Source organism: Dendropsophus ebraccatus, chromosome 2 (assembly GCF_027789765.1).
Source record: "Dendropsophus ebraccatus isolate aDenEbr1 chromosome 2, aDenEbr1.pat, whole genome shotgun sequence".
Classification (NCBI taxonomy): domain Eukaryota; kingdom Metazoa; phylum Chordata; class Amphibia; order Anura; family Hylidae; genus Dendropsophus; species Dendropsophus ebraccatus.
The window spans coordinates 153,968,310-153,980,827 of NC_091455.1; the positions used below are offsets into that span (position 1 = coordinate 153,968,310).

Here is a 12,518-nt window from a genome sequence, read left to right on the forward strand (position 1 = left end):
ATGTGAATAATTAATAGTTTAGGGCGATTACGCACGCGGCGATACCAAACATGTTTATTTATTTAATTTTATTTATAACATGGGAAAACTTTTATTAGGGGAGGGGGCTTTTTATTATTAATGACACTTTTTTTTTTTACTTTTACACTTATACTAGAAGCCCCCATGGGGGACTTCTAGTATAAGTACACTGATCTCTCATTACGATCTATGCTGCATAGATCGATGAGATAGGCACTCGATTGCTTCCGGCTGCTGCAACCGAATACCGAGTCGCGATCAGCGCCATTACGGCGCGGACCCTGGCCGGATGAAGACACGGATCTATATAACTTTCTGGCATCAGTTGATTTGAAAGAAAAAATTTTTTGCTGAACTACCCCGCAATATGACGTTCCGACATTGTCATGTAAAGCAGGTAGTTGCTGCAATATAACGTTCCCGGAACGTCGTGCTGTCCCTAGCGGCGATTGGGCAGCAGGAGACTGCTGCCTCACACTGCTCCCCCGGGCAGTTAAAGGAGAAATTCGACCAAAAGTATTTTTTAATATGTTATTACAAATTTAGACAAATTCCTATACAAAGTTAGACAAATTCCTAATGTACATTAATTATGGGAAGTGCACATGTATTGCTATTTCCCTTAATTTAGTAGATCATGGAGCCTTCAAATTCTCTCAAAAACCGTGAAGTCATGAATCAGGTAATTCCTGTGGAGTGTCCAGCAGGGGGCGCACTCCACATACATATATATATATATATATATATATATATATATATATATATATATATATATATATATATATATATATAGGTCAATGAGTACCATTGACTTCTATATATAGTGCGCCCCCTGCTGGGCACTCTATAGATTCAATGGAGGTCTATGTAACACATGTCTATGTATGCACATATACACTGTACTACTCCTTCCATCATCTGCTCATAGTATGAGCAGATGATGGGGGAGTAGTACCAGGGCTATCCCCATCACATGAACCTTCCCAGCCGATGCCGCTGACATTGCCGCCGCTGATGCACTTACATGCCCTGCCGAGGACTGACTGCAGAGCTCACTGCCGCCCCAGCCTCCTGCCAACTCATTCCCTGATGCCACCCCCAGCAGCTTGGGTGACCTCAGGAAGCGAGTCGGCAGGAGGCTGGGGCGGCGGTGAGCTCTGCAGTCTGTCCCCAGCAGGACATGTGAGTGCATCAGCGGCGGCAATGTCAGTGGCGGCAGCAGGGAAGGTGCATACGATGGGGATACTGGTACTACTCCCCCATCATCTCTTTATACTATGAGCAGATGATGGGAGGAGTAGTACAGTGTATATGTGTGCATATATAGACATCTATTGAATCTATAGAGTGTCCAGCAGGGGGTGCACTATATATAGAAGTCAATGGTACTTATTGACTTCTATATATAGTACGCCCCCTGCTGGATACTCCATAGGAATTACAACTGATTCGTGACGTCACGTTTTTTGAGAGACTTTGAAGACTCCATCATCTACTAAATTAAGGGTATGTTCACACATACTGGATCCGCAGCAGATTTCTCGAATCTCTGCCCAGTAAATTCTATGGGCAGACATCCCGTTGTGAGTATGTCCGCAGCCTGCCCCGTTAACCCCCCCATGCTATTTAAAAAATAGGCCCTGGGCATAAAGGCCAAAACAGGCTGTGGAGGCAAGGGGTTAAAGGGAATCAGTACCCTTCCTGTAAACGCCCCAGTACCTTATAGATTCCAGTCTGGGCAGCATTTTTTATACCCACTCTTGAGTACCCGGTAAGTAGGCATGGGGGTGGAACTACAGTGGCATGGTTGCTTCCACTGTCCTCCCAACCATTGATTGGCATCCTGAGTGCTGAGAACTAAAAGGGGTTATCCAGGTAAACAAAATAGATGTTTAATAATCCCCCTTTCAGGAGAATAACAGTGTGGTGAATATCAGTCTCCTTCCCTGAGTTCTGACTGTGCTGCCTTCTGCTGAAGACACAGAAAACTTTATCTATACACTCCTGTCTGTCCTGTGTCTGAACTCCTTTTCACCCTCCCTTCAGGGATGCTCACATGACCAGTGTCCCTGGCTGGTTGTCTCTGCACTTTCATGCCAGATGGCCCCGGGAGGGTTATTCAGGGGTCTGGCTTGCATCACAGAGTGAATAAACAGCTTTCCAGGGGCGCTGGTCACACACGTTCGTGAATGACACACAATTTTGCTGGAGCAATATCTGTTTTACAGACAAGTTATGCTGTCATACACCACCATGCTGTACATCAAACTCTCAGATTGTTTATTGTATATCATTTTCTACTGTTTCATTATGTGGTCAGTTTCATTTTTTTTAAAATCAGAACATTAGACGTGATAATATGCAGTTAACATGTTATTCTGTTTTACAGACTGGTTCTACCATGCACCTTTAAAACAAAATGAGAAGACAAGTAGAGTTGATATCCCCCCCACCTCACAAATTCCAGGACTGAGTGACCTTGCAGAACCCCATAATGAGTTAAAAAACGAAGGCCGCAGAAAATGGATCAAAGAAACTGACTCTGAGTATGTCAAACTGGCCAAACAAGGAGGTCGACCAGGTAAACAGTTGTCAGAGCCATTTTAAAAATACACAAATAGCAGTAATAACAAAGAGAATTCTCTATATACAGCTTTAGGCTGGGTTCACACACAGTATATTTCAGGCTGTATTTGGTCCTCAAGTCAGGTCCTCATAGCAACCAAAACCAGGAGTGGATTGAAAACACAGAAAGGCTCTGTTCACACAATGTTGAAATTGAGTGGATGGCCGCCATATAACGGTAAATAACTGCCATTATTTCAATATAACAGCCGTTGTTTTAAAATAACAGCAAATATTTGCCATTAAATGACGGCCATCCACTCAATTACAAAATTATGTGAACATAGCCTTTCTGTGTTTTCAATCCACTCCTTGTTTTGGTTGCTATACAGCCTCACAAATACAGCCTCAAATATACATAGTGTGAACCCAGCCCTAGGCTGGGTTCACACTACGTATATTTCAGTCAGTATTGTGGTCCTCATATTGCAACCAAAACCAGGAGTGGATTAAAAACACAGAAAGGATCTGTTCACACAATGTTGAAACTGAGTGGATGGCCGCCATATAACAGTAAATAACTGCCATTATTTCAATACAACAGCCGTTGTTTTAAAATAACAGCAAATATTTGCTATTAAATTGCGGCCATCCATTCAATTTCAACATTGTGTGAACAGAGCCTTTCTGTGTTTTTAATCCACTCCTGGTTTTGGTTGCAATATGAGGACCACAATACTGACTGAAATACACGTAGTGTGGAACGCAGCCCCACTATATTCTGCCACACTTTACAATACAAAGAGTAGAGTTCAGAGTAAAAGATTAGTGAACAATAGCTATTGTTTACAACATACAATCTACGTGAATATAGGCAAAAAAGTTATTCCATTAAGATAAACAAGGTTGTCAAGATAAAGTAGTACAGATGTGCATTGCATGGGATGAAAGGTAAAGGCCCTATTACATGGAATGATAATCGTTAGAAGGCAATGATCAGCCGACACGAACGATGTTGGTTGATCGTTGCAGTCGTTTGTTGAAAGACAAACTACTCAGATAGCAGCGATGGAATAGGAGCGGCAGCAACAGACCGTTGCCATATGCTATGGGCTGCCCGGACGATAAGCGATCACCTGGGCAGCCCCCACTTTCCCCCCAGCTCTCACCCGCTTGCTGCTGCGTGTACTAGCGACGGCAGCAAGCGGGGAACAAGGAGCAAAAGCTCATTTGCTCTTCTAGTCGCCACGTGTAATAGAGTATTTAAAGGAAGGCATGGTGGATAAGTTAGGGACAATAAACACGGAAGAGTTGGTTTGTGAAAGGCTTGCCTGAAAACGTGTTAGGTCATTAGTTTTCTTCAGTATATAGTTCTTACTGTACTGCACTCTCCCAATAGTTGGTCTCAAGTGGTCTCAATGAGGTTCCTCAACCCCTATCGTATAGTATTCAGATAATCACGGCACTCAGAAAAATGTAAATATTGGTATTTCTTCCAAAAGGTAATTAGACATGGTCCAACCAGACATGAAGAGCAATATCAAGATCATATAGAATCAAAACAATAGCTACGAATGGTGACAATTTAGTCAAACCTCAACTTTTTTTCAAGCCTGTGTAGCTCTGATGTCTCCTTTTGCTTCGTGTCTGGTTGTAGTAGGTCTAATTATCTTTTTAAATAAATCCCTATATTTGCATGCACATTACCTTCTGAGTGCCTTGATTAATTAGATACTAGTAGTCTTCTTGAAGGCAGGTTTCTCATAAGCTAGCCCTCCTCCTCCCCCCCGTAAGGAAGTATCTCCCACTGTAGGTAGTATGTGAACAGACACAAGAGGATTCTCTCCAGCTTTAAAGATTCTTTCTTAAAGGACAACTCCCACATTTTTTTAGCTTATTTAACACACATTACAAAGTTATATAACTTTGTAATGTGTGTAAATAAGCGGCCCCCGTCCTCTTCTCCCGGGCGCAATCTTGTGACAATGTCGTCAGAGCTGGGAGGCGGGCCAGGTCTTCTTCCTCCTCGGCATCTTCTTCTAAAGTGAATGGGAGAGGAAAAGGCTGCTGGTGCACTTGCGCACCAGCAGCCTTTTCATTGGCTGGAGCGCATCACATGGCTTCCAGTTTTGCTCAGCCCTGATTGGCTGAGCTTGCTGGAAGCCATGTGATGTGCTCCAGCCTATAAAAAGGCTGCTGGTGCGCAAATGCCCCAGCAGCCTTTTCCTCTCCCATTCACTTTAGAAGAAGACGCAGAGAAGGAAGAAGACCTGGCCCGCCCCCCAGTTCTGACGACATTTTCACGACATTACGCCCGGGAGAAGAGGACGGGGGTCGACAGTAATTCGGTATGTATACTTTATTTAACTTTTGGGAGGGGGGTTCGGGGTTGGAAAGCCTTTTCTCTCCCATGAACCCGAAAGTGAGGGAGATCGCAGGACGGCGGCTGGAGGTGACAGAGACGCGGACAGCGGGCGATTTAAGTAGCGATCGTCACCGGAATGATGGTGAATATGGAGTATGTGTGTGTCTGTGTTTTTTTTTTTGTTTTTTTTTGTTTTTTGCAGGTCCCACCAGAGTTGTCCTTTTAAGGGTGTCTTCACACACACCGGATCCGCAGCAGATTTCACACTGTGGATTTGCAGTGAAATCTGCTGCAAATCCAGGGTAAGTGTATCCCTATGAGAATACATACTCGCAGCAGGATCAACATCCCGCTGCGTGTATGTGAGTTAGCCCCCCCCCCCACGGCCGGAGCACACATTACCTCCTCCCCGCTCCGGCTTGCTTCAGGGGTTCCCGACAGGACGTCCCGCTCAGCCAATCAGTGGCTGCGGCGGGGCAGCACACTGATTGGCTGAACAGGACCAGCAGACGCCAGGAACTTCCGAAGTAAGCCGGAGCGGGTAGGAGGTGATGTATCCTTTGGCCGCCAGGGGCTAACTTAATCCCGCTGCGAGTATGTATTCTTATAGGGATGCACTGACACTGGATCCATGTGTGTGAAGGCTCCCTAAATCTTTATTTTCATGCTTTATAAAACACCAGTGTAGGTACTATCCCTCTGTAGGTAGGCCTCCTGCGGGTAGTATCCCCCTGTAAGTATTCTCTTCAGTAGTTAGCCCTCCCAGGAACCTTGCGCTTACATTATGGGTAAGGTGCAATACTGAGCTCGATATATATGATTTGGCATTTTAGATTACATTAGGGTATGGTAGCAGTATGTATAAATGTAGGATATTGAGTCTTAGATTGTCTTGTTGTTACTGGTTTCCCTATAGTGACATACTTATATCCTCGTTATCACAACATACATGACTATTAAATGCACTGTAATGTAGAAGTTGAAAATTTTGATATTTATGATACATGAGTTATACTTGTATACCCATAACGCAAGTTATACGATATATTGCTGGAGTAGTGTTTCCTTGTAATTTTATGTATTTTATATGAGATTTAATTAAAGCCAATGTTGTAGATATAAATTGGATTTGATCAGAAATTTTGTTTATGTGTAAATTGTATGGCACATGTGTAACGCATACGCTTGTGTGCACTTTTAGCCTTGTACTGTGTGTATTATACTTCTTTACCCAAGTAAGTGTTCAGCACTTATTGTAACTGTTCCTCGGTCTGCCCTACATTGCGTTATGCAATTTCTTGATAACTGATTGTGAATCTATTTTTAATCAAAAAACAGCTGTAACTCAGGGTAACTCTTCCTTCTGAGAGATATTCTGGGTTGGCTAATATTCCTCTCATGTTTGAAAGCTACTATATGGAGTCTCCAATATGAGGCACAAGAGAATACGCACTCTTTCTTCTGGACGAGGGCCACTTAGCAAAACTACTGCTGGCATCCAATAAATATAGTTATTGAAATATAAATTTTGAAAAAATTGTTTGCTCATTGTCAAAGGAATGTAATCAGCCAGAAGCATAAGCCGTATAACTAATTCTTGTTCTCTTGTGATTATCATTTGTGTATATTTTCAGATTTGCTGAAACAAAGTGATCCTCCAAGAAAAACACAGCCAGTTTCTTATGCATTCCCTGACTGGTACAGCCATGAGCCTTTAACACCACCATCAGAATCTACTGTGTAAGTTTTCATCTGGATATTACTTTATGATGAAACCCATAGACATGTCAGCAGCCCTCACCTCGCCCACCTTTAATTTGTATACAACAGCGCATCTCTGATTATGCTTCATTTACAGCACTATGCAAGGGCCAAATAACCTCTAAATCCCTTGCCCACATATATTGAATCTACTCCACAGACCAATATAACCAATATTCCCCCCATAGAGTGGCCATACAGTAAAAGATACCAGTATAGCAGAGGCTCTGCCGCATGTAGAAGTGATTCCTTATACTGGTTACATGCCATCCAGTGACTTGTCCTTTCCGATTGGATTGGAGTTTCTATTTTCTAACTGCAGCTTGTCTCTGCAGAGTATTTGTTAGTGTACCATACGGTAATAATGCCCCTACTGTGGTCATATTCACAATAATAATGGGCGGAGGAACTGGCAAATGCGAAGGACCGGTGTCGCTGCAACGGCGGGTCCTGGAGGAAGGGGGGATGAGTGGGATCGCGGGCTGCAGTCATTAGCAGTCGGGGCCGCTCCATATGCAGCAAACTCCTGCTGGATATAGAGCGGCTCTGGAGGGGTTAAATGCCGCTGTCAGGTGTGACAGTGGCATGTACCCTATTTGAACTTGGTGCCGCCAGGAGCGGACAGTGCACAGGCTAAGGAGGTGACACCAGGGGGCTTGGGGAGGCACAGATAACAAGTCTGCTGCTCAGCTAGCCACCGGCCATGTTCTCTGTGCTATACTTTATGTTAAGCTGCACTATTATGCAACTTAACATAAAGTATCCAATACCAGGAAATCCTAGTACTGAACCGTTTTGTTGCCCGGAATATTGATAGTTGTATCGATATTTCGGTGCATCGTGCATCACTACCGTGTACACAGCTGTACCTGTCACCAGTCAACCGGTCTTGGCCTTATTCAATGTTTAGAACTGATCCCATCCCTGGAGAGTATTCGGTTGGAACATCCCAGCATGGAAGCGCTTGACTTTAACCCTTTTATGTCAGCCAATTTTAATTTTGCACTTTAGTTTTTTCCTCCTTGTGTGTCTTAACACTTGTCCATAGCACTTGTATTTTTCCACCTACAGACCCACAAAAGCGCTTATTATTTGCGACACTCATTGTACTTTGTAATGACATATTTAGTTTTTTCCATAAAACATGCTATGAAACCGTAAAAACACATATATACAGTATGGGGGCCAAACTACAGAGAAACTTTTATTATAGAAGCCTAACAGCAGTGGTACATACAGTATGGCGGCTAACTACCGTGTAGAATGGAGCTACAGTGTAGGGTCATACTGCGTGGACAATAACACCTACCCCCAAAATAAGCCCTAGCCTTTTTTTTTTTTTTTTTAACAAAAAAAACCCAAAACAATATAAGACCCTGTGTTTTGTGGGAGAAACATAAAAGATGAAAAAATGAAACCTTGATATAAAAATATGTATTTATTAATAAATGAGTAAATTGCAAAAGATTTGTGAGGATGGGTGGTCAGCTACTGATGGTCTGGTAAACTGGGGTCTTCTCTCTGGATGAGTCTTCATGAGTCTGTTAGGCTCGTTCACACTACGGAATTGGCACCGAGTCCTGCCTTCTATCTGTTTGAATCAGAGGGCTCGCGGACCTTTGGCTTTGGCTGTCCAGACATGACGGGAGTTGTAGTTTTGCAACAGCTGGAGCGCCTGAGTTTGACACCTGTGTTTATAGATGGTCTTCTCTCTGGATGAGTCTTCAGGAGCCTCAGATGTTATAGACTGTCTCCTCTCTGTCAGAGTCTTTAAGAGCCTCAGATGTTATAGAGGTTATTGGGAAACTGCAAAAAAATCAGAGAAATAAATAAATGAGTGAGAAAATGAACATTTTGTCTTCGTACGGTTGTAGAACAGTCAGAGATTAGAGGGTTGTCACTGTCAGGCTTTCACCTCTAGATGAGTCCCAATAGATGTTGCTTGTAGGCAGATTCTCCATCTCCACATCTGCAGCCTTCAGTCCACCTCCATATCCTCCACCGAGTTGAGTTGTGGAAAGCTTTCTCCTCTTCGACACATCCACCATCTCCACATCGTCTAGAAATTGGCGTCCTCCAACCTCCATGGGCTCGCATATTCTCTTGCATGCCCTCTCGAGTATGCGAGCTGATCTTGCTGGCTGGGGCGGGGTGGCATGGGGCAAGGTTTGGTGGTGGGGCAGAGTTGGATGGGGCAGAGTTTGGTGGTGGGGCAGGGTTTGGTGGCTGGGCCTCAGTGACCTGAATAGTATGTCGAAATCGGTTTCTCTTCATCCTAAGACACTCCAACACTCCAACCCCAAGAAATGTTAGCCTGGACTAACACAGCTGTCAGGGTGCAGCTTGGTTTTATTGCCACAACCAGGTTCTATTGTGACATCATCCTTATACCTGATGTCATGACATCACAAGCAGTGGGTGTGGCCAGAGCACACAGAGGTGAGTACTATATGTACCTGCACTGGACTTCTACAATGTAACATTACAAAATTTGTTCTCTGCTCCACTTTTAGTACCATTAGTAAATAATAGTAATAAACAGTGTTTTCTCTGCCTGGTAGTGCAGGACAGGGTCTATAGAGGGGCTTTATGTAGGGTAATAATTTGTTTATTAGGAATACACCCCTTCCCAGGTTGGATGCAAGTTCTTCTTGCAATTGACATTATGCTTTATGGTATATGCTGAGTGTTGTCCTAACCTGATGGGTACATCATAATGAGTTCCCAATATATCTGCTAGATGGATGCTATGTTATGGATGGCAGATGTCACTGTTAGGCGTCTCAAAACCTCCCCAGCATATATTTACATGGAAGCTTAGAAATAGTGTTAAAGTGTAACTGTAATTTATAACTTAAGGAGGTGGAGGGGCAGAGGGGGATGATTGAGCAAAAAGAGCAGACAAGCAGCCCTTCAGTTTGGAGATTGTCTGGGCACAGAAAACGCTGGATTCACAGGTCAGACTCCTCAGCGCTGACTCCTGCAGCCACTGCTTCTCTCCTCTCCCCTCCTCACTCATCCCTTCCAGCCCCTCCCTCCTCCATAAGTTATAATGGACGCAGCAAACCTGCCTTCACTTTCCTGTTCTGCAACAGGTAAAAAGTGTGTTACAGGGCGCGGGGGGATGTCAGGTGGTCGGGCTGCAGGGAAATTGCGCGTGGAGGGGGCTGCGCTCACCGGGTGAGCTGCAGGCGGGGGGAGGTGGCGGCTGCGGGGCCAAGACATCGTGCGCCTGGGGGGGGTGGGTCTACACACTCACCGGGTGAGCTGCAGAGGCGGGTGGCGGGCGCCGCCGCTGCCTCTACTAAGAGGGGGAATGGGGGGGCCACGGGCGGCCACCAAGAGATCGCGCCGGGGGAGGGGGGGCTGCACTCACCGGGTGAGCTGCATGGGCGGGTGAGCTCCGGCCGGGGGGGCGGATGGGGGTGGTAGCCGCGGGCTCTACTGAGGGCGGATGGTGGGGCCACGGGCGGCCACCGGGAGATCACATGCTGGGGGGGGATACAGGGTGTGTGGCGGATGAGCTCCAGGGCGAGGGGGGGCACACAGTGGGGTGAGCTGTGGGGAGAATGGGGTTACACTCTGCTGTCAGAGAGGGAGACAGTGCTCAGCAGCAGTGGTCAGTGTCCTCCCTCACTTCAGTTGACTGGGTTAGAAGCGCTAACCCAGCCCATTGAAGAGACGGAGGACACGTGATCCCGACACAGAGGGTGGGAGCTAGGAGCAGGGAGTGGTGTCGGTTTGGATTGAGATTTGATGATTCTATGCGTTCAGTGGGGGTGAATGCATCTAGATAACAGCAAAACTGTGCAAAATCCATAATAAATTGATATTGGAAAGATGGAAAGCTATGGGTGGGCAACATATTAATGCAAAAATAATTTTGGGGGGAATACCCCTTTAATAAGGTTAAGGAGGGGTGTGTTTTTAATCCAAAACCGAAGGGGTGCATTTTTAGCGAGCGCATCTGTGTGCACCCGCATCCCAATTCACCATAGCCGACAATGGAGAGTGCGGCCAGAGCCACACTCTCAATTGTGTGAGCTGTCAAGGTTGTGCAGCCACTGTTTAATGAATAACGGCGCACAAAAATCCCGGCCTGAATTCCCTCTGACTCACTGCCTTTGTTGCAAATTGGCAATAACGGCCGTGATTAATACAAAACTTACGTTGTGCTGCAGTCAGACGGAATTCAGGCCGGGAATATTTTGTATGCTGTACCATGTCATGTTATAAGACGTCTATTACCTAGGGGCTGTATATTTATTCTGCTTTACCATATTATGCCATCTGTTTAGTAACTTGATTGCATATTTCTCATCCCTTACCATGTCAGTGCACCAATACGAAACATTCCAGACTACATGATCCATGAGGAGTTTGATGAGGACAGAAATGACCAAAAGTATGAGACAAGAAGAGGCCCATTTGATTTTGACCAGAAAACAATTTGGCAGCGTGATGTGGAGGAAAATGAGAAAGAGAATCAATATGACAAAAAGGTAATTGATCTTTTTTTTTTCTTTTTTATCATTACACAAATATTACAGCTGTACTGTAGATACAAAACAGTGGTTCCCAGACTTTCCGAGTCCGGGATCTGAGACCTTTGTCTGAAACCCCTCCCATCAGGGGCGTAGCTAGGGGTTCAGCCTAGGGGGGGGGGGCGAGTGAGTCTGAGTGGGCCCCCAACTGATTATGTTACCCATAGGGAACCTTGGCAGACGACAATGTTTTCTGAATAACAAAGGCTATCTATCTATCTATCTATCTAAGCCTCCGTCTAGAGTGCACTCTAAGTACTGGTGTAGGAGTGCCAGCAACGGAGATTGGATAAAATGTCTCCTCTTCAATAAAATTCAAGAAGTCGCAGCATATCCAAATCGTGCAAAATCCGTGTATTTATTTCATGGTAACAAAATTAGCCAGTGCAACGTTTCAGTCTCAAACGAAACGAAGCGAGACTGAAACGTTGCACTGGCTAATTTTGTTACCGTGAAATAAATACACGGATTTTGCACGATGTGCTGCGACTTCTTGAATTTTATCTATCTATCTATCTATCTATCTATCTATCTATCTATCTATCTATCTGTGTATGTAAAATAGTGGGTGGCAAAATCCAGCACACCCAACCCTTATCTCTACCTACTTTATCTGTTGTTGGACAGTTGGGAGGCTGCCATATACCCGGCTGGGACACGGAGCGGCCGGTCTCTGAAAGGTTCATCCCGGATGATCTTCAGCGCCGCAGAGTTCTGATTCGGGCGCATCAGTGCGCGCCCGCATCAGAACTCTCCACAGCACACTATGAAGCGTGCGGCCAGAGCCAGGTGCTCCATAGCGTGCACTGACAGGGTTTTCTGCAGCCGCTATTCAGTGAATAGCAGCTGCGGAAAACTGACATGTCAGTTTTTTTATGGCGCCGCGAGAGATCCTGGCCGGAGCGTATATGATGTGTATACACTCTGTCCGGGATCCCTTCAGCCTGCCGCACTACATAAGTTCCGTGGAAATCACGGCCGTTGTAACAATGGCCGTGATTTCCATGGGACTTACGTAGTGTGAACATAGCCTAAGGGGAGGTAAAAGAGGGAGATAACACACAGGAGGTGGCACTGTTGGGGCACAGATAGGACACATTGTATGTTGCTGTTTAGGGGGGTAGATAATAAAAGGAACCACCATGCTGCACTGAGCTCTGCACAGGGGAGGGGGGCAAAGTTATTGGCAGAAACAAATAAACTTAGAACCAGTTCAGGGAAGCTGCTGCCTGTACAGAGGTGTACAGGAGGGGCTCTCTGTA

General features: G+C 45.2%; 1 protein-coding gene across 4 annotated transcripts in view; it reads left to right on the top strand.

The window, feature by feature from the left end:
- C2H7orf57 (chromosome 2 C7orf57 homolog) overlaps positions 1-12,518 on the top strand; it is a 41,791-nt gene that overhangs the window by 14,393 nt on the left and 14,880 nt on the right. For all 4 annotated transcript variants that reach the window (XM_069960369.1, XM_069960370.1, XM_069960371.1 and 1 more), the window contains exons 3-5: positions 2,411-2,602; positions 6,586-6,691; positions 11,049-11,214. In XM_069960369.1, coding sequence (XP_069816470.1) covers positions 2,411-2,602; positions 6,586-6,691; positions 11,049-11,214 — 464 coding nt within the window. The remainder of the gene's footprint in view (positions 1-2,410; positions 2,603-6,585; positions 6,692-11,048; positions 11,215-12,518) is intronic.